Source organism: Apodemus sylvaticus, chromosome 6 (assembly GCF_947179515.1).
Source record: "Apodemus sylvaticus chromosome 6, mApoSyl1.1, whole genome shotgun sequence".
In the NCBI taxonomy this organism is placed as follows: Eukaryota; Metazoa; Chordata; class Mammalia; order Rodentia; family Muridae; genus Apodemus; species Apodemus sylvaticus.
Window position 1 is genome coordinate 99977954 of NC_067477.1, and position 20964 is coordinate 99998917.

General features: G+C 41.3%; 1 protein-coding gene and 1 non-coding gene across 5 annotated transcripts in view; one reads left to right on the forward strand and one right to left on the reverse strand.

Moving 5' to 3' along the window:
* Adam17 (ADAM metallopeptidase domain 17) overlaps positions 1–20964 on the forward strand; it is a 48801-nt gene that overhangs the window by 18866 nt on the left and 8971 nt on the right. Inside the window, exons 3-12 of one of the 4 annotated variants that reach the window (XM_052186049.1) lie at positions 785–915; positions 2531–2619; positions 4114–4282; positions 6491–6624; positions 8311–8400; positions 11174–11287; positions 13461–13605; positions 13719–13807; positions 17797–17949; positions 20173–20372. In XM_052186049.1, the coding sequence (XP_052042009.1) occupies positions 785–915; positions 2531–2619; positions 4114–4282; positions 6491–6624; positions 8311–8400; positions 11174–11287; positions 13461–13605; positions 13719–13807; positions 17797–17949; positions 20173–20372 (1314 nt within the window). Of the gene's footprint in view, positions 1–784; positions 916–2530; positions 2620–4113; positions 4283–6470; positions 6625–8310; positions 8401–11168; positions 11288–13460; positions 13606–13718; positions 13808–17796; positions 17950–20172; positions 20373–20964 lie in introns of those variants that run through there. The other 3 variants (XM_052186050.1, XM_052186051.1, XM_052186052.1) reach the window with 3 other exon arrangements.
* On the reverse strand, positions 362–464 carry LOC127688089 (U6 spliceosomal RNA). The gene has a single exon (XR_007978551.1). It is a non-coding gene; the product is annotated as a U6 spliceosomal RNA (small nuclear RNA).

Sequence of the window (20964 nt, forward strand, 5' to 3'; positions counted from 1 at the left end):
TTACCTGTGAGCTATCCTGCCAGCCCCCACACCTCCTTTAAAGACTGATTTGAAATGAGATCTGCTAAGGTTTTATAACTAAACCTATTGGGGCACTTGTCTCTATAGGAAGAATAATTCTGTATGTACCTAGTAAGTTGTTAGCTGCTGTTGGTTTGGAGAGAGGACTTGGTGGTTAAAGTACTTGCTGCTTTTGTAGGAGACTGGAGTTTCCCAGCACCCACATTGGACAGCTCACAACCACCTGCTTCAAGGGGTCCAATACACTCTTCTGGCCTCTCCGGGCACTCACTCATGTGTACGCAGCCCACACACAGATACACAGAGCAGTGGAATAAATCTTTTTTTTCTTTTTCTGAGGGATAGTGTGGAATGTTTCACAGATTTACATGTCCATTGTGCAGAGGCCATGCCAATCTTCTCTGTGCCATCCTAAATTTAGTGTATGAGCTGACAAAGTGCGCACGTTCTAAGGCTTAAAATGAGTTATAATTTAGGTGGATATTGTTCATTTCCTGGTCCCCCCCCCCTCCCCGCTTTTTTGTTTGTTTTTTTGAGACAGGGTTTCTCTGTGTAGCCCTTGCCCCTGGCTGTCTTGGAACTGGAACTTACTCTATAGATCAGATGACCTTGAACTCAGAAATCTGCCTGCCTCTGTCTCCCAAGGGCTGGGATTAAAGGCGTGCGCCACCATTGTCGGGGTCTCTTGTAGATCTTAAAAGAGTGAAGTAAAATGTAGGCCTCTATTTTATGTCGTTAAGCTGTGAGTGCATTCTTTCCTCAGGCATTTTAAATTATACTTGACTTCAAGTACCGAACGCTTTTCACAAAACTTGAGAGTCGTGGTGGTAGATGGGAAGGAAGAAAGTGAGTACAGTGTGAAGTGGCAGGACTTCTTCAGCGGACACGTGGTTGGTGAGTGTGGAAACCGCGCTGTGGTGCTTCCGGGCTGCTGTGTTGTCTCTTGTCACTTTCTGCAATGATGGGAAACCTGGCATAAACAAAGGAGAGAGGATTTATGTCAGTGCACGGTTTATGAGGCTTTAGATCTGAGGTGAGATGAACCATGGCAGAGTCCTATCCTGGAGGAGGCTGCTCACCTCACAGGCCAGGCAGCGTGGAGAAAAGAGAGGGGCACAGGGACAAGGTGCGTCCTTCAAAGGCGTGCCCCACAACCTTTTCCAAGTAAAGACCACCTCTAATTTGCCTACTCAGTTGGGAATCCCCAGCGGGTCAATTCCTTGATGAAAGGTGGAGGCATTTTTAGGTTCAGACCATCCATCATAGATCTCTAGCTTTAACTTAATCACAGTCTTTTTCTTTTTCGCTTTGGTGGATGTGTGGGAAAGGAGTGCCATGGTATGCCATGGTTTTACTTGAGCTTTGTAAGTTTGGGAGCAGGGGCATTCATGTAGGAGGAAGTGTGTGTCCTTTAGCTAGCCTGCCTCCCTCCCTTCCCTCTTTCCTTGTTACCTCTTAAAGTAGCCCAAACTGGCCTCCAGTGCACTGTTGGCCCCTCCTGCATGAGCCCCCTGTGGAGCACTGCACCTGGATAAGTTGGATTTTTACTTTTCTCTATAATAAGGAAAAGAAAATGGCCGTTTCTTTCCTTTTCCTTTTCCTTTTCCATTTCCTTTTCTTTTTCCTTTCTGTTCCTTTTTATTGAGATAGGGTTTTTCTGTGTAGCCCTGGCTGCCCTGGAACTCATTCTGTAGACCAGGCTGGCCTAGAACTCAGATATCTGCCTGCCTCCCAAGTGCTGGGATTAAGTGTATGCCACCATGCTCAGCTAACTCTCCTTTTTTTGTTTTTTTGTTTTTTGTTATTTTTTTTTTTGTTGTTGTTTTTGGATTTGGTTTTTTTCAGGGTTTCTCTGTGTAGCCCTGGCTGTCCTGGAACTCACTCTGTAGAACAGGCTGGCCTTGAACTCAGAAATCTGCCTGCCTCTGCCTCCCAGAGTGCTGGGATTACAGGCATGTACCACCACTGCCCGGCTTCTCCTTATTTTTTTGAGACAGGGTCTCACTAGGGAGCCTAGACTGACCCACAATCCTCCTGTCTCAGTTGTCTGACCACAGAGATTGTAGACTCTTGCTTCTTTCCTAAAAAATTTAGGTTAAATTATGCAGAGGGGAAGTGGGTAAGTGTCACATTATCTGACCTGCTTCTCCTCTTGGGAAGACTGAGGTGCTGGGCCTTTTCAGGATTATGTTTCTTGTTTGCAGAGCTCTGTCTAACAAGGTAAAGGCTATGCCGATGAAGGGCCTTTCTGATTTTTTTTTTTTATAGTCAATCGTGAATAGGTTATTTGGTAACCTTTCTTTTGTATTTATGTATTGGTATGTGTGTATGCATCCCATACACATGCAGGTCATAAGATAACCTATGGGAGTTGGTGCTCTCCAGGAGTGGGTCCCAGGGATCTAGTTCAAGTCATCAGGCTTGGTGACAAGGGCCTTTAAGCTTGCTGGTTCATTTTGCTGGCCCTAAAGCAAATATTTTTGATAATAAAAATACCTTTTTACCCCAGGTGAGCCTGACTCTAGGGTTCTAGCCCACATAGGAGATGATGATGTTACAGTAAGAATCAACACAGATGGGACAGAATATAACATAGAGGTAAGTCTGTGCGAGAGGGTTGTATTTGGGGGCATGAGTTAGAGAGAGTGTCTCTTACAGCCCATGCTGGCCTCTACTGGCTGTGTAGCTAAGGTTGGCCTTGAACTCCAGAACTTCTGCCTCTTTTTCTGTCTGCCATCCTTTGGAGTTGTCTTTCTCTCAGCAGCTTCTCTTTCTGGTCGATACGGAGCTCCTTGGTTGGTTTAAGATGCCAAGGCTAATTAAGTACAGCCGGTCAGCCCTACAGTCCCACTTGGGAGGCTCAGGCAGGAGGATCATTGCAAGGTCAAGGCTAACCTGGGCTACATAGTGAGCTCTGAACTAGTTTAAACTGCATAGGGAGACCTCAGGGTGCTTTAAGAAACCTAATTTTAAATGCTGCAATTATGCCACCAAGCCTTGTTTGTGGTGCCAGTAAGTGAGCCCAGGGCCTCTTCATGTTCTCTGAGTGCTTGACATACACTCATTGCTTTGCACACCAAGTATAGCTAGCCATACTGTCCTTCCTGCAAAAAATACACAATTTGTCATACTATGTTTTTCAATTAACAATATAATTATGCATATCTTTTTTGATTAATAAATCTAGATCTGAATGGATTATTTTTAGTGAAGACTCCCTAGTAGTCCATTGTTTATTCAGTCCTTTGTTATATGATTAATTATTGTGCTTTAATTTCTTAAAATATAAATGTCTAGCATGAACAGTGCTGAACACACTTTGGGTGGATATATTGGGATGGTCTGGGTGGCCAGTCTTAGGTCTCCATTGTTGTTTTTGAGATTGAGTCTTCCTGTGACTCTGTAGGATGCCACTTTACCTATGTTAGGGTTTCAGCGTTCTCAGCAGCTTGTGTGATGGTTCATTTCTCTACAGTCTCATATCCTAATGGGCATGAAGTGGTGACTTATCCATTTTCTTATACATCATAACTTTATGTATAAAATCCTTTTTTTTCTTCACAGCTGAGACCAGTATATTTACAAAAATCTTGGCTTTGTACAAATGGACTTGTGAACCCTTTGGAGTACATAGATTGTATTTACTGTGACTTGGCCCCATGTTATAAACGCTGACTCTTCTAGCGTCGTTTCTGTGGTGCCGGGGTTGACATCATGGATCAGAACAAGCAAAGGACTGCTTCCTTGGAAACCAATAGCAGTCTTAGGCATATTGTTAGGAGTCTCCCCCCCCCCCCCAGCGGATTTCTGAGTTCGAGGGCAGCCTGGTCTACAGAGTGAGTTCCAGGACAGCCAGGGCTACACAGAGGAACCCTGTCTTGAAAAATCAAAAAAAAAAAAATGCATAAAATAATGAATAGTTGTAAATTTACTTGCAGTATAGAAACTGTAAGATTAAACAAGTAATTAAGAAACAATAGTATCTAAGAACAAAAAGTGTTGTGAGAATTTTATTTAATGTTTAGAAGTCTTGGGTTATCTTGTTTTTGTTTTTTTTTATTTTTCATTCGTCATCTGTGTTTTCCTTTATAGCCCCTTTGGAGGTTTGTCAATGATACTAAAGATAAAAGAATGCTGGTGTATAAGTCTGAAGATATCAAGGATTTTTCACGTTTGCAGTCTCCAAAAGTATGTGGTTATTTGAATGCAGATAGTGAAGAGTTGCTTCCAAAAGGGCTCATAGACAGAGAGCCATCTGAAGGTAAAACTTAAAAAATATATTTCAGGCAAGACATAAGCACATCATGCTATTTCCAGCAGGGTGTTTATTAATTGATAAAAGTAGCATAATTATTAAATAATTCAAGCGTTTGTTCTGAAAATATAGTTTTGTTACAGAAATTCTTAATTCTTTTTCTGTTCAGTAGTAGTTGAACACTAGAAAATAATAGGTGCAACATAATTGTCTTAAAAGAGACTAAGGAAAGACGCAGGGAAATGGCCAAAGGAAATTCTGTACTTTGTAGACTTTCAAAAACAGCAAAATGCTATTTCTGAAAAGTGGTCTTTAGAGCTTGTAAGAGATTAGTCAGGTGGCAAGAGGGCTCTGGAGTTTGAAGTACACATAGACAGTCAGTCATAGACACGTCTATTTGGGGCTATTTACAGCAAAAAACTGTTGGAATGGTATTCTTCTGCGTTCATTATTTTTGTTTTTATGTTTTTGAAGAGGCCATGTCTTGATAAATTTCTCGGGGTGGCTCAAGCGGTCCTGCTCCTGCTCTTGAGCAGGTGGCAGTGCAGGCATGTGCTACCTTGGTAGGCCTGACGTCAGTGTTTGTGAAGGTCTCGAAAAGCATTATTCACAGTTTGGGATATTTATAATAAATTCTTAAACAGATTATTTGATAAGTATTCTGTAGCAAAGACTGATCTGTTAAGTTTTCTATTATAAGGATACATTTGTTTGTAGCCCTGTATGTACATAATCTATTAAAGCAGAACAGTGATGGCCTGCTTCTTCTTGGTTTAGTGAGGCTCCCTGACTGACAAGTGTGAATGTCTTACTGTGCTTTCTATTGTGGTACACACCAAGATCAAAAGCAATTGTTTAAGATTTTATTTCATATTATAGCTTACAGTCCATTAGAAAGGAAAGCCAGGCCAGTAACTTAGGACGGGTCGCTACTTACCAGTCTGCTCCTCACCTCGTGGCTTCCTCACCTGTGCTTCTGTTTGCTTGTTGTGTAAGCTGTGGCTTCTCTGTGTAGCCCTGGCTGTCCTGGAACGTGCTCGCTCTAAAGACCAAGCTAACCTTAAATCTAGGGATCCACCTGTCTCTACTTCTTAAGTGCTGGGATTTAAAGCATGTGATACCATGCCTGACTTTAGCTTTGTTTTTGTTTTTGTTTTATATAACCCAAGAGCACCTTTGTAGGGGTGATACCACTCACAGTGGGCTGGGTCCTCCCATATAAATTGTTAATTTAAAAAAAAAATGCCCCACAGTCTTGCCTACAAGCCAGTCTCATGGAAGTAGTTGTTGAGTTGAAGTTTCCTCTTCTCATATGATTCTCTAGCTTGTGCCAAGTTGGTAGAGTAGCTAACCCAGTGTACACGAGTGTGTCAATGAATTATAGTGTTCACATGGGTATGTGTGCATACTTTTGCTTGTGAGTATAGGTAAACATTAAATAGCCTGTATCAGGGAGCTGAGAAGATTGCATCCCTATGTTGATGAACGTGGGGATGCCTCCCAGTATCCTGGGTTGCTTATATTTTGATTATTTTAAACAAGGTCTGCTTACAGCACACAGTGGCCTTCAGCTTTCCTCCTGCCTCAGTTTCCGAAGTGCTGGGATTACCTGTGCCATCACACTTGACTCAGTATTACTTAAGTTTTAATGTACAATTACCATGATTTATTTTTTAATTTTATTTTTTTGAACTTTATTTTTGATTAATTAATAGAATTCTAGAAAAAAATAATTAGTGGCTTTATTGCTTAGTGATGATTATTTTACTGTATTAAACATATATGAAAAATTCTTTCCTTTTGTGGTGGTGGGTTTGAACTGGGATCTTGCATATCCCAAGCCCCATTGGTTTTGGATTCAACAGTTTTAAATCATATTACTTTTTACTTTCTGTCTTTTTCCCAATTTTTTATTACTATTGTTGTTGTTATTATTCAAGATACCATTAAGGACAGATATTGTCATGTATGACTATTATCTTCGTATTTGGGAGGTAGAGGCAGTAGGATCAGAAGTTGAAGGACATTCTTGACTACATAGGGAATTTGAGATAAAGGCTGTCTCCACCTTTCCCCCTGGAAAAGAAAAAGATACCTTTAATAATATTAAGCTTAAATAATGTTTCAGAAAAATATTAGAGCTAAATGTTACTATAAAAAACCCTCCTTGTTTTGATGAATTTTAATTTAATAGTGCATACAAATTCATATTAGAGTTTGTTCATCGAGTGAAGAGACGAGCTGAACCTAACCCCTTGAAGAATACTTGTAAATTACTGGTGGTAGCAGATCATCGATTTTATAAATACATGGGCCGCGGAGAAGAGAGCACCACTACAAATTACTTAGTAAGTATTTGATGATATACAGGTTAATTTAGCAAGTAATTTATGTGGGTAAATTAATCCTATTAAGAGAAGAATACAGTAATTTACAGCATCAAGAAACTGTGCCTGCTCCAAATACTGTTAATTCCCTGTTATTTTGAGGGCCATTTACTAGAATCTTACATTTCTATATAGAAACTGTAGTTTTAAAATTATGAGAAAGCATTTTGCTCTAAAATTACTATTTACTCTTTTTTACTCTTACTAAATTTACTATTATAAATTTTTATACATTAGACTTTTCTACATAATAAATTAGGGGAGCATTTATAATGTACCTTTATGCATGTGAACTCTTTACAAATGTTAGTATCATATGCATAGATTTATACTTGAGAGTAAAAATTATATATTTGTGAGAACTTGTGTGTGTTTTCTGCTTGTATCTTTGCCACAGATGTTTGTTATTGTCACATTACAGAGATAACCTTAGGATAGAATATGAAATAAGTGAGACCCTCATAGCCACAGTCGACTCTAGGGCAGAGATAAGAAGGGAAGATTAAAGAGGTTTAATATCATCCCGGGGCTCCCCCAGGACCGCATGTCCGTGAACAAGTGCCCTTGCGCCAGCTCTGTCCCCAGCATGGCATGGAACGTTTAGCTCAGCTACTAAAATGTTAAAGGAAATCATTTTCCCTGGAATTGTTATTTTTCTCAGTATGACCCCATTCATCTTGGTAACTTGGCACTGATTAAAATGTTGTCATTGAGGGAATAGAAGAGAAGGCAGCTATTCATGGACAGCAGCCTGATGCAGCAAAGACAGCTTTCTTACTGCCTCCTTTCCCATTCTCTCCATTTTATTCCAGCTCTCCCTCCGCCTTCTTTCCTTTCCTTCTGTCATGGATGAATTTATTAGGAGAATAGTGAGAGTCATTGTAATTCTTGTTCATAAGCAAGAGAGTCTTTCTTAAAAGATCCTTATCTGGGGTTTATATTAAAGGACTCCTTGTATTTACTTCTTATTGTATACCATGAATGTGAGCATACTGTGAGGTTCATTTTTTTCAAAATATTTCTCACTGCTACTTAAAGCAAAGAACTATTCTTTCATAGCTGGAACAAGCCTGCTAACTCAGTTTTTTGAACAGATACTCATCTTTGAGAAAAGATAAGTTGTTTATTTTGTTGTTTTTTTTTTGTTGGTAAGTAGTTTATTTTCCTGATGTAGTAATTATGCTCTGCCTCTACCATGTGAACAGAAATGATTATGCATACACACGTGCCCATACATGTGAAAAACATGCATATATATATATGTGTTCTCCCCACACAAAAAGATGGAAAATAAAAAGGCAATCCTCACCATTTTCCCTATTCTAGGGCCACATTTCAGGCACTCAGGACAGAATGAAGACCGACTGCTTTTTAGTGTTTTTGGTAAATCAGTAACTTTATTTTCATAGTTGTCTGGGACGACAGTTTTAAAGTGCCATCCTGACACTTACATTCTTGTAGCAGTGTTTTAAGTTTGGCTCTAGGGGTAACTAACTACTTGATACATCTCTCAGTGATAAAGATTGGTTTCTCAATGCCAGTTTTCATAATCTTGCATTTTTCTCCACTAGGTGTCTATTCTCTTAGGTTTTATTACAGTGCAAAGAGTGGTAGAGTTCTGCATAACTTCACCTTTTATATCCACAGATAGAGCTAATTGACCGAGTTGATGACATATACCGGAACACCTCGTGGGATAATGCAGGATTTAAAGGTTATGGAATACAGATAGAACAGGTATTCATCAATAGTAGGCCTTGTGCTGATCCATGAGATTATATATGTGTATATTTCTTTCAAAACCCAAAACTTTCCTTAACATTAATCATAAACATTCTCATTTTGTTAATTTTCTTTTTGATGATAAATTGTGTTGTGTTATGGTATTTAATACTAGTTGAAAGTTTCTGTCTTGAGGGTTATTTTAGGAATGAAACCACTTAATGCTATTATAATCCTCTCATCTTTTTTTTTTTTAATTTTTTTTTATTCGATATAATTTATTTACATTTCAAATGATTTCCCCTTTTCTAGCCCCCCCACTCCCCGAAAGTCCCGTAAGCCCCCTTCTCTTCCCCTGTCTTCCCCTGTCCTCCCACCCACCCCTCATCTTTTTTTTTTTTTTTGGTTTTGTTTTTGTTGTTGTTGTTGTTTTTTGGGGTTTTTTTTGTTTTTTGGATTTGGGCTTTTTTTTTTTTTTTGAGACAGGATTTCTCTGTATGGCACTGGCTGTCCTGGAACTCAACTCTGTAGACCAGGCTGGCCTTGAACTCAGAAATCCGCCTGCTTCTGCCTCCTAGAGAGCTGGGATTACAGGCATGCGCCACCACTGCCCGGCTCTCTCATTTGTTAATTATCATCTTTCATATCCTGTAGTGTTTTCTTTTTCTCTGATCATGTGTCAGACTTTGGTTAGAATTCTAGTACATAAACCAGCAATGACAGGATATTCTAACTAAAGGGGGTTCTGATGGAATCCTACAGTTTTGAATCTGTAGAAATTTACTCAAGAATACAGTGCAGGTAAGTGCTTATACACTGCAGTAGATGTCTTCTCTTCTTCCGTTCCTCAGCTGATATAGATGCTGTTAGTGCTACACTAGAACCATCACAATTATTCCTGGTAAAAATTGACTTCTGTGGTTTGGAAATTAATTACTGCTTTGAAAAAATAAATATTTTGATGTAATTTTCAGGTTCTTTGCATTAAAACATATAGGCTTACAGGTTATATTGTATAAAATTGATAGGTTAAAAAAAAAAAAAAAGAAAGGAAAACTACAACAAAAAAATATCACTTACTCGACCTGTTGATGCATGCCTGTAATTCTAGTTCTTGGCAGACAGAGGCAGGAGGATCCCTGTAAGTTCCAGGCAGTCTGGCTTACATAGTGAGCTCTAGATCATTCAGGAATTATCTTTGCAAAGATAATATGTCATGGATATGTATTATGCATGTACATGTAAGTCTGTATTTGACATTCTGGCAATATGCTGTACACTCTTCACCCTTTGGCTTTTTATCTTATGTTAGATATTATTCCCTATTGATAATGTAAAGTAGACTTAGTGGGACTTTTATCAGTCCAGGGTGTCAGTCATCTGCTTTCTATCAAGCTGGGGTTTTTTGCTTTTTTATTTTTAATTTATTTATTTCATGTATGTGGGTATACTGTAGCTGTCTTCAGACACTCCAGAAGAGGGCATCAATCCCATTACAGATGGTTGTGAGCCACCATGTGGTTGCTGGGAATTGAACTCAGGATCTCTGGAAGGGCAGTCTGTGCTCTTAACCGCTGAGCCAGTCTCCAGCCCGACTTAGTGGTTTTAAAATCGCTACACTATGTTCAGGTTTTTAGGGATCAGTAATAGTTCCTTTTTGTCTTAGGAAGTTGGAAACAATTGAAGAACATGGTAATATAGGAAGCAGAAATGCCAGTTTCTTTAATCCATTGGAGATGAAGTGGAGGATATAATTTAGGTGTGCACTATGTTGGGCTTCTAGTTGCTTCTTACCAGAATTGACCTTGACCTTCCGTTTACACTTACCATAGTGTCAGTGCAAACAGAAGCGAGGCCCTAACCCTTTTCCCAAAGTCTCTGGTCAGAAACCTTTGTTCCTTTCTTCTTAGTGGGTTAATAGGAATTTGTCTTAAACACACATGCAAGGAGAAGCTCCTTTTTAAAAAGTAGTCTCCTATACTATGGTACAAAAGTGGAGTTTGTCCCAACCCTTCATTTTTAAATTATTGGCTATAATTGTAATAAATCTTAGGTTCATGTAATCCAAGTTCTTAGTTTTTTTTTCCAAATGTAGAGGATGTGAGAATTTAGTACATTTATAACTTTATAAATAATTCACTGAGTTTTCTATACCATATGTTTTTCAGTTTGTTTTGGACAATAAATATTTGAGCTAAAGAATTTGGGTTGCAAAACATTTTTTATAGGAGTAGATAATTGAGAGAGAGTGTGTGAGTGTGTGTGCGCGCGTTAACATGTGTATGGCTTGTCTGTTTAGTTTTTGAGTCAGGCTTTGGCTATGTGGCCCAGATTGGCCTTGAACTAATAGTGATGTCCCGTCTCCGCCTACCAAGTGCTATATAGATGCTGATGGTTTTTTTTTTTTTCTTTAGATAAAAAGTTATGGAAGGTTATGAACTTGCATAGTGGATGCTGGGGAGTCAAACCTGAGTCCTGAGTAGGAACAAGTGCTCCTAGCTGCTGAGATCTCTTGAGCTCTCAGATCCAGGATTTGATAGAGGTTTTGGTGGTGTTTTTCTTAGGCAGGATCTCTCCAGACATCCCTGGCCATCCTAGAACATACTATGTACATCAGGCTAGCTTGAAACTCGGATCTACCTGCCTCTGGCTTTGGAGTTCTGGGCTAAAGGTGTGTAACCATCACACCTGGCCAGATTTTTTTTTTTTTTTTGAAATGATGAAGTAATATAGTAAATGTCTTAGAATGTTTTGGAATTGTTCTAAGTATGTTCTCTCTTAAGTATAGATTCGAATTCTCAAGTCTCCACAAGAGGTAAAACCTGGTGAAAGACACTTCAATATGGCAAAAAGTTTCCCAAATGAAGAGAAGGATGCTTGGGATGTGAAGATGTTGCTAGAGGTAGGTCGTGTTCTGCACCGTTCTTTTAAAGGTTTTTTTTTTTTTTTTTTTTTTTTAAGATTTCTTTATTTATTTGAGTACACTATAGCTGTCTTCAACCATTACAGATGGTTGTGAGCCACTACTCGGTTGCTGGGAATTGAACTCAGGATCTCTGGAAGAGCATTCAGTGCCCTTAACTGCTGAGCCATCTCTCCAGCCTGGTTCTTTTAATGCATACATGTACCTATGCTAGTGAAGGAATATGGTAGAATCACTGTCTCTGAGCATCTAATTAGGCACAGTGGCCCTTCTCTGGAAACTGCCATGAGTCATCATCCTGCAGACTTTTATTCTGTTTTGTACTTCAGGTCTCTGAAACTGAGCCACAGGTCTTTCAGGGCAAGACTTACCAACGAAGCTGTGAACACGTATTGGCCAGCACAAATATCACTCGAGATCTATGGGAATTTAAACATTTTATTTTCAGTCTGGGTGTGCCTTACCTTAGTGTACTCCTACACGATTCCAGTGATTGTACATATCACTGCTTTATTGTAAATTGGCCTACTGTACTGGGATGTATGTTAATTTCTTGGTACTGCTTTAACAAATTACTACAAATTTAGCAGCTTGAAACATTTGAGTGGGTTTTTTGTTTTTTTGTTTTTGTTTTTTTTAATCTTGTAGTTTCAGTGTATTGGTCCAGGTATATGAATTTCTTGCTTATGCACACACAAGAACAAGATTACATTTCAAACTTGAATGGAATTAAAGGCTTTTCTCATTTTCCTCTTGGGATGGAGATTGTGTATGGTATGTTTATATAATAGTGGTTTATGTAATTCGATCTGCCAGCTACCTGGAGGGAGATTGAGATAGTATCCTTTTGTGTGTTTTATTTTGTAGGTGATGTTTATCTGAGACAGGGTTTCTCTGTGTAGTCCTGGCTGTCCTGGAACTTGCTCTCTAGACCAGACTGATTTTGAACTCAGAGATCTGCCTGTCTCTGCCTCCCTATGCTGGGATTAAAGGCCTGCATATCATTTGCTCTTGAGATAAGTCTCAGCAGATGTTTCAGCTCCAGCTGCTGTGGGCAGAGTGCCCCAGCCTGGGAGTGGCAAGCCACTGGTGCTTCCTCTGTCATAGCTCTGGAAACCAGAAATACCAGCTTGAGGTATTGGCAAGATTGTTTTCTCCTCAGGCCTCTCCTTAGCATGCTGATGTCTTCCTTTGAGTGTGTCTGTGTCCTGCTCTCCTGAAGACACACGCGGTGCTAGAATGCAGTTCTAGTGTGGCCTGTCCTGAGGTTGTGTCACATGGCCCTGGATTTGGGTCCTAGCAGTGCAAACAAACAGATGAACATGGATTCCCCCAAATTTGCTTTGTAAGGGAACAGGTTGTTACCTTAATTGGGGATTGTGAATATGACCTTACTTGCTTTGGTAAAGACTCTGTCTTCAATCCAGCTGCATTCTAAGTCAATCAGGGCCAGAATCTCAGTGTGTGAACTTTGACATGACTGCAGTCTGGCCCATCATCAAGTGTAGATGTTTTGTCCTGGGTTAGCCAGAGGGTAAGCCTGAACAGCCAGGCCTCCTGAGTGCTAAGAGGGCTAACCTCCCCCCCCCCCAGCTCTGCTTCCTGTAGGCCCGCACATGCTGCTTCCATTCCCTTCCCCTAACCCCAGAAAAGTTTTGGAGGTTGTAGGGATAAAATAGATTTAAATTTTTTGTTTTGTTACCATAAAATCAAGAATGAGTGCATTTTTAAACTTACATTTACAACTCTCTTGATTTATACAAATTTTAAAATTCAAACAAAAATCTTTCCCAGGCCAAATAATTAAAAATAGCTCCTATATAGCACTCTTTTTTTTTTTCTTCCTACATAGCACTCTTGAAATACGTTAACATACTGTAGCATGGGGCTGCTCTAGTCCTGATGCAGTCTCTGTGGAAGAGCAGTGATTTCATTCTGAGCAGTTGAAAGGTACTCTACTCAGTGCTGCCCACCACCTCCTGACCACTGCGCTTCCTGCCTGCCCGGTTAGGTGTGAGTCCAAGGGAAAACACATTGGTGTTGCAAGCGATTGCAGGTGCTAGTGCTGAGCTGCGCAGTTCTGTAATGTTCGATGAAGTCCCCTTAAGTCTGGCATGATGACAAGCTAATTAAGCATTCCCTCTTTTTAAAGCAATTTAGCTTTGATATAGCTGAAGAAGCATCTAAAGTCTGCCTGGCTCATCTTTTCACGTACCAAGATTTTGATATGGGAACTCTTGGATTAGCTTACGTTGGTTCTCCCAGAGCAAACAGTCATGGAGGGGTTTGTCCAAAAGGTAAGTGTCTCATTGTATTGTCAAGACACTGAGAGACAAAGCGAAAGCTGATTGGGTTATGTTTCAGTTCTGAATTTAAAAGGCAATTTTTGTCTGTTTCCTTTTTCTTTTAGCATATTATAACCCAACTGTGAAGAAAAACATCTATTTAAATAGTGGTCTGACCAGTACAAAAAATTATGGTAAAACCATTCTCACAAAGGTATGTTTTTTTATTTTCTTAAAGAACTTTATTTTAAAAATACAGTGTAAGCTGGGTGGTGGTGGTGGTGCACGCCTGTAATCCCAGCACTTTGGGAGGCAGAGGCAGGCGGATTTCTGAGTTCGAGGCCAGCCTGAGCTCCAGGACAGCCAGGGCTACATAGAGAAACCTTGTCTCCAAAAAAAAAAAAAAAATACAGTGTGTGCACACCACATGCACACAAGCACGGGTCCTTACAGATGCCAGAAGAGGGTGTTGGAATTGCTGGTGCTGGAGTTCCAATAGATGGTTGTGAGCTGTCTGGTGTCAGTGCTGGGATTGAACATGCAGCCTCTGGAAGAGCAGCAAGTGCTTTTAACCACTGAACCAACACTCCAGCCTCTTTTTATTTTTAAACAGGACAGATTTGGAATCCATTGCATTAGTATCTTAGTTACATATTTACTCTGGCATCTTTGTAAAAGGTAATGTGTGTTTGGACGATAATGTGGCTGGGTGTGTTCTGCCCTTAAGCATTTAAGGTATTGCTTTGATGTCTGCTGGTGTTCATATGCTGTTACAAAAGGTATCAGTCCTTAGTTTGTGACTTCTTGCCTCAAAGATTTTTATATCTTGTTTTGGAGTCTGGAGATGTAGCTCAGTTAGAATGCTAGCCTAGCATATACCATGTAAAACCAAGGATAGTGATGCATGCCTCTAAGTCCCACCCTCAAGAGGGTGGAGGCAGGGGGATCAACATTTCAAGACTGTTCTCACTCCCTAGTAAGTTCAAGGCTAGTTCAGGGTACTTAACACTTGTCTCAAAAACAAAACAAGGAAAACAAAAAAGTCTTGGTTTTGTGTAGATATATCTGTTCAAGTGTATTTTCTACAAATGATAGAAAATACAGTAACCATTAGTGGCTTAAATAGGGGCTTATTTTTCTGAGTTATGTTAGTTGAGATAGCCTTCTCCAGGTATACACTGGGACAGTCAGAGTGCTCTGTCTGGGTCTCCCTGGCTTTCCTTTGGCATTTCTCAGCACAAGCCCTCTGTCCTCATGCTGCAGCTGCGGGGGGACAAGGTGCTTCTCAGCTCTGTTAAGGAAAGCAGGAAAACGAGACTAGTGCTTCTGTAGGTTGTCCTACCAAAGCTTTTCTACAAGCCTCACCGGTTGGTTTCTGGTTATGCCTCCCTGGACGCTAGTTGGCAACATGAATGCCACCAGCACCAGGGCAGGATTGTGTCTATTTTAACTGAATATGTTGTTGCTCAGTACAGAACTATGGTACTTCAAAAATAAGAGAGCTGGGCATGTTGATGTGCACTTTTAATCTGAGCACTCTGGAGCGAGAGGCAGGCGGATCTCTGAGTTTGAGGCCAACCTGGTCTAGTAAGTTCCAGGACAGCCAGGACTTTGTAGAAACCTTGTCTCAAAAAGTCAAGTATATTTATAATGGGGAGAGTAGGTATTGGTAGGAAAAATCAGTATATGATACGCTGGCATGTTGACCTGAGGTTAAAATCAACTGTGTGAGACTGGAAAGCTGGCTCAACAGTCAAGCCTCACGAGCCTTTGTTTGGTTCCCAGCACCAGGGATCCAACACCCTCTTCAGCCCTCTGGGCACTGTGCTCACTAGCACATACCCACGCAGAGACCGAGTGCACGGAACTAACACAATCAAATCTCTATTATTATAATAATAATTTTTATTTTGTTTATTTGCTTGTTTGTTTTTTGAGACAAAGTTTCTCTATGTAGTCCTGGCCTGGCCTGGAACTTGCTCTGTAGACCAGGCTGGCCTCAAACTGGGATCAAAGGTGTGTGCCACCACCATCCGGCTCTTTTTATTTTTTCCCTCCTTTGTGGAGCAGTTGGATTAAAAGTATCTTTAATCTAGATATTTTTGTCCTTATGCAAAACTGCTTACTTTTCTGTTTGATGTGTTTATTTTGGTAAGGCAGAGTCTCACTTGACTTTGAGATTCTCTTGTATCAGTCTTCTGAGTGCTGGAATTGCAGGCACGAATCTAGAAGACTGGCTTAAAAGTATTCTTGTGGGGCTGAAGAGATGGCTTAGTGTTTCAGAGAAATGACTGCTCTTCAGGAGGTCCAGAGTTCAAGTCCCAGGAGCTACATAGTGGCTCACAACCATCTGTAATGGGATCTGGTGCCCTCTTCTGGTGTGTTTGAAGACAGCCACAGTGTACTCGCATATGTAAAATAAATAAGTGTTCTTGTATTATTTCCTAGATAACTTTTTGTGTATGTGTTCTCATCCTCTACTGTGTGTCACTTAGGTTGCCTTAATGTCCTAAGCCAGTGCAATCCCTCTGCCTCCCAAGTATCTGGTACTGTAAGTAGGCTGGATGGCTTGTCTGCTCTGTTTGGGGCTTAGTTACACCAGGTATTTCGTTCCTAGGGTAAATGTTTGTTGCTCCTTAGTGCTTTCTCTTGCTTTCCACTTGTCTTCTTGTTGTTTCCTACATCTGTGTTTTAACTGACCTTTGGTTTTGGTTATAGTGGTCTCTTCTTTCACATCCCCTTTCTGTAAAGCTCTGTTCTTCCATGCTAGTATTTAATTTTTTTTTAAAGACTTATTTTAGCTGGGCAGTGGTGGCGCATGCCTTTAATCCCAGCACTTGGGAGGCAGAGGCAGATGGATTTCTGAGTTTGAGGCCGGCCTGGTCTACAAAGTGAGTTCTAGGACATCCAGGGCTACACAGAGCAACCCTATCTCGAAAAAACCAAAAAATAAAAAAGGAAAAAAAAAAAAGGACTTATTTCATATATGTGAGTACACTGTAGCTGTCTTCAGACACACCCAAAGAGGGCATCGGATCCCATTACAGATGGTTGTGAGCCACCATGTGGGTGCTCAGGCTTGAGCTCTTAATTAACCAGTGAGCCATCTCTCTAGCCCCTTAACTCTTTTTTTTTTTAAATATAAAAACTTGTATACTTTTTCTTCTACTTTAAAAGTTTTGTTGGCACCTCCCAGTTCTTGCCCTCCACCCTTGTTCTTTGTCCTTCTTATTCTTGAAGGAGAAGTAAGTGTGGTGTTCATTCTTGTACTGAAGCATCCTGTTACTGTTTCTCACCCCCAAGAAATGTGAAAGGCATTGGGACAGTTGAGGTGCTCAGAAGGTAAAGGCACTGGCAGCCAAGCGCAACAGCCTGAGGTGATCCCTGCAGGGCATGGGCTTGAGCATTGAGAGCAGAGCTGCCACTGTTGATGAAAGATGGAAAGAGAAACCATACAGGTGTCGGGGGAACGCTTGGCTTCCAGCACCCTACCCCACATCCCCTTATCTCCCCCTCCCCAGCTATACATGTGGTAGTGAGAGTCAACTTTGGGTGTGGTTTCTCATGTGCCATCCACCTTCCTTTTGTTTTGTAACTAATAAATATATTGTTTATATATGTGCATATGTGCCCTCGTGAGTTTCGGAGCGTAGAGGAGGCTTCAGTTTTGATCTCCTAGAACTAGAGTTACTTTACAGGTGGTTGTACCTAAATCTGCAAGTGCAATGGACACTCTTTTTTTGTTTTGTTTTGTTTTATTTTGTTTGTTTTTTGTTTTTTTGAGACAGGGTTTCTATGTGTAGCCCTAGCTGTCCTGGAACTCAGGCTGTAGACCAGGCTGGCCTCGAACTCAGAAATCCACTTGCCTCTGCCTCCCAAGTGCTGGGATTAACTGCCCGGTGCAATGGACACTCTTAAACACTGAATCATATTCCACATCAACCCCAAATTATATTTATTGGGGCCAGGGAGATGGCTTAGCAGGTAGATACTGTTCAAAACAACTCTGACCTCACACAGCCACTGTGCCACCCATGCACAAATAAGTGTAAAAAGTTTTTTATGTGGGGTATATGATAGGTATATGTGGGTATAGACCACTTATGGGAATAATTCTACTTCCATTTGATCTGAAAAGTATAGCATGGGCTCAACTGGCAGAAATAACCGATGATCACATATGTTCCTTCCCCCATTCTTAAGGAAGCTGACCTGGTTACAACTCATGAATTGGGACACAATTTTGGAGCAGAACATGATCCTGATGGGCTAGCAGAATGTGCCCCAAACGAGGACCAAGGAGGAAAGTATGTTATGTATCCCATAGCTGTGAGCGGTGACCATGAGAATAATAAGGTATGTGTGTTTTGACTGTTTTCAGTGGTGGGAAAGAAGGCTATGCACCGTAACAGAAAGGGGCTTGGAAAGTGTCCATCCCTAGACGTTTCCCTCGAGGTGGAACTGTCTGATACTGAAGCTCATCTTAAGGGTGTATACAGCCACTGTGTGGAAGTTTAGTCAAGGTTAGTCACGTGTCAGTTTGGGTTCCCCACAGCAGTGATTTTGTCAGAGTTCTACTCCCCCCTTCCCCCCCCCCCCAGACAGGGTTTCTCTGTATAGCCCTGGCTGTCCTGGAGCTCACTCTGTAGACCAGGCTGGCCTTGAACTCAGAAATCTGCCTCTGCTTCCCACGTGCTGGGATTACAGGCCAGAGTTCTACTTTTGAGGGTGTTTAGCTCAGCCTTAAAAATGACCCGACAGTTTTATTTACAGTTTATGACTCATTTAACTTAGCAGTACTTCATAGTGTGCTGCCACGCCCTTCCTCCTAGTCCCGTCCTCTTCCTCCCTCCCTTCTGTACTAAGAATTAAATGTGCCTTAATAAAGTTGTTAAAAACAATTAATAAGAATGGACAAGAAAATGGATAAATATAGAAAGCTATGAAGCCGTGTGGGAGCCGGTGGGGGCATGGGCATCAGTGAGACTGTTGTCTGTTTACTGCGTGCTTGGATGCTTCTGCTGTAGACTATAAAATGCCCAGTGAGGGAAAACTCCCAGTGGCTTCCGTATTGGATCGCTCTGGCTGCGAGGACACTGCCAGCTTGGGGGACCGTTTAGCTTTACATTCTGGTGTAAGGGAAAGCACATGATGCTACTTCCTCTTCTGTGGAAATCCCCATGGCCTGTGAGAACCTGCTAGTGGGAGTGGAGCGTGGGTAGAACTGGATTTTTCAGGGATGCTGGCCATCACACTTAGTACATATTTTCTCCTGTTTATGTTTCCCAACTGCTATCTCCCTCTCCTTATGGAAAAATACTATGCATCATCTATGGTTAGATTTTTTTTTTTACTTTTTATTACATTTATTTATTTGTGCACATCATGTGTGTGCCATGACATGTGGAGCACAGGGTCCTTTTACCTGCAGAGGTGCTACGTTCATTAGTTAATTAATTCTTCCTTCCTTTCTTGTTCTGTCTGTCTCTGCCTGCTTCCCTCCCTCCCTCCTTCCTTCCTTCCTTTCTGTCTTTCCTTCCTTCCTTCCTTCCTTCCTTTTCTTTTTTCTTTTCTTTCCTTCCCCTTTTCCTTTTCCTTCCCCTTTTCCTTTTCCTTCCCCTTTTCCTTTTCCTCTTCCTTCCTTCCTTCCTTCCTTCCTTCCTTCCTTCCTTCCTTCCTTCCTTCCTTCCTTCCCCTTCCTTCCTTCCTTCCTTCCTTCCTTCCTTCCTTCCTTCCTTCCCCTTCCTTCCTTTCTTCCTTCCTTCCTTCCTTCTCTCCCCCCCTCCCTCCCTCCCTCCCTGGCCAGGAGTCAGGCTGTTTTGAGACTCTTGTCTTAAAAGAAAAAATGAGACAAACCCCCTAGTCCTTTTGACTAGAGGGAAATAATGTTGTAGTAGTCTTTCTGAAATAAGCACTTTGATAGCAATGTCAGTGGTAGGCCGAAGCCAGGGTAGCTCCTGGAAGGTTTCTATGCTGGGTTCAGTTTGAATTCTTCATTTTATATTCTAGACAAGTGCTTCTCAATCTTCCTAGTGGTGCAGTCCTTTCATGCAGCCCTCATGTTGTGGTGACCCCCAACCATAAACTTTATATTCGTTGCTACTTGATAACTGTAATTTTGCTACTGTTATGAATCATAATGTAAATATCTCCTATGCAGGGTATCTGAAAGGGGTTACAGCCTACATGCTGAGAATCACTGTTCTAAAAAAGGCACAGGGTGGGTTGGCCAAGCAAGCAGGATTTTCCAGAAGCATAGGTGTCAATCTAGAGCAGCCCATTCTTTCAGCTCTTCCTCCAGGTCATTCTGTTCCAGACAGCAAGTGAGGTCATGCTTGCATAGTACAGACTGTGCTTCAGTAAATCACTCAGTAAATCAGTGTCTAATAAGTAGTTTTTTTTTTTTTCTATCTTACTCTACTTCAGTAACTTATTACTGTGGCATTTGCAGGTGACTGCTTAACACAGTGGTGGCATTGTCGGGGGCTTCGCAGTTAGGTTTGTTGGTAGAGTAGTCCTGCCTGGGAATGCATTTCGTCTTGGTCTTTTCCACTCTCATGGCCCGTTTTTTCTTTTAAGATGTTTTCAAACTGCAGTAAACAGTCCATCTATAAGACCATAGAAAGTAAGGCTCAAGAGTGCTTCCAGGAGCGCAGCAACAAGGTGTGTGGCAACTCCAGGGTGGACGAAGGGGAGGAGTGTGACCCAGGCATCATGTACCTGAATAATGACACCTGCTGCAACAGTGACTGCACGCTGAAGCCGGGTGTGCAGTGCAGGTGAGTGGGTCCCCAGAGGGGCGGGACTGGAGAATGAAGGAAGTCCAGATAATAGGAGATTGCAAATGCAGGCAACTTGGCTGACTTGCAACTTGATAGACCAGGTTATCCTGGAATGCAGAGATCCATCTACCTCTGCCTCCCTGGTGCTTTAAGATTTGTTTATTTTAAAATTAGGCTTGGTGGCAACTGCTTTCACTTGCTGTTCACTGGGGTTTAAAAAACAAAATCTTTCAAAAGCCAGGCATGGTGGCGCATGCTTTTAATCCCAGTGCTTGAAAGATGGGGAGGCAGATCTTTGTGAATCGGAGCCCAGCCTGGTGTGTTCATAGTAAGCTTCAGGCCAGCCAAGGCTACACAGCGAAAGTCTGAGCGGAAAACCCAAGATCCTTTAAACATGAACAGAGTTGATCAACAAGCCTATTCCTGCCTCCATCTGCTACAGTAGCAAAATATTGGAATAATCAAAGGTATTGTATTAGAATTCAAATTGTTGGGGCCTGGAGAGATGGTTCAGTGAGTAAGAGCACTGACTGCTCTTCCAGAAGTCCTGAGTTCAAATCCCAGCAACCACATGGTGGCTCACAACCAT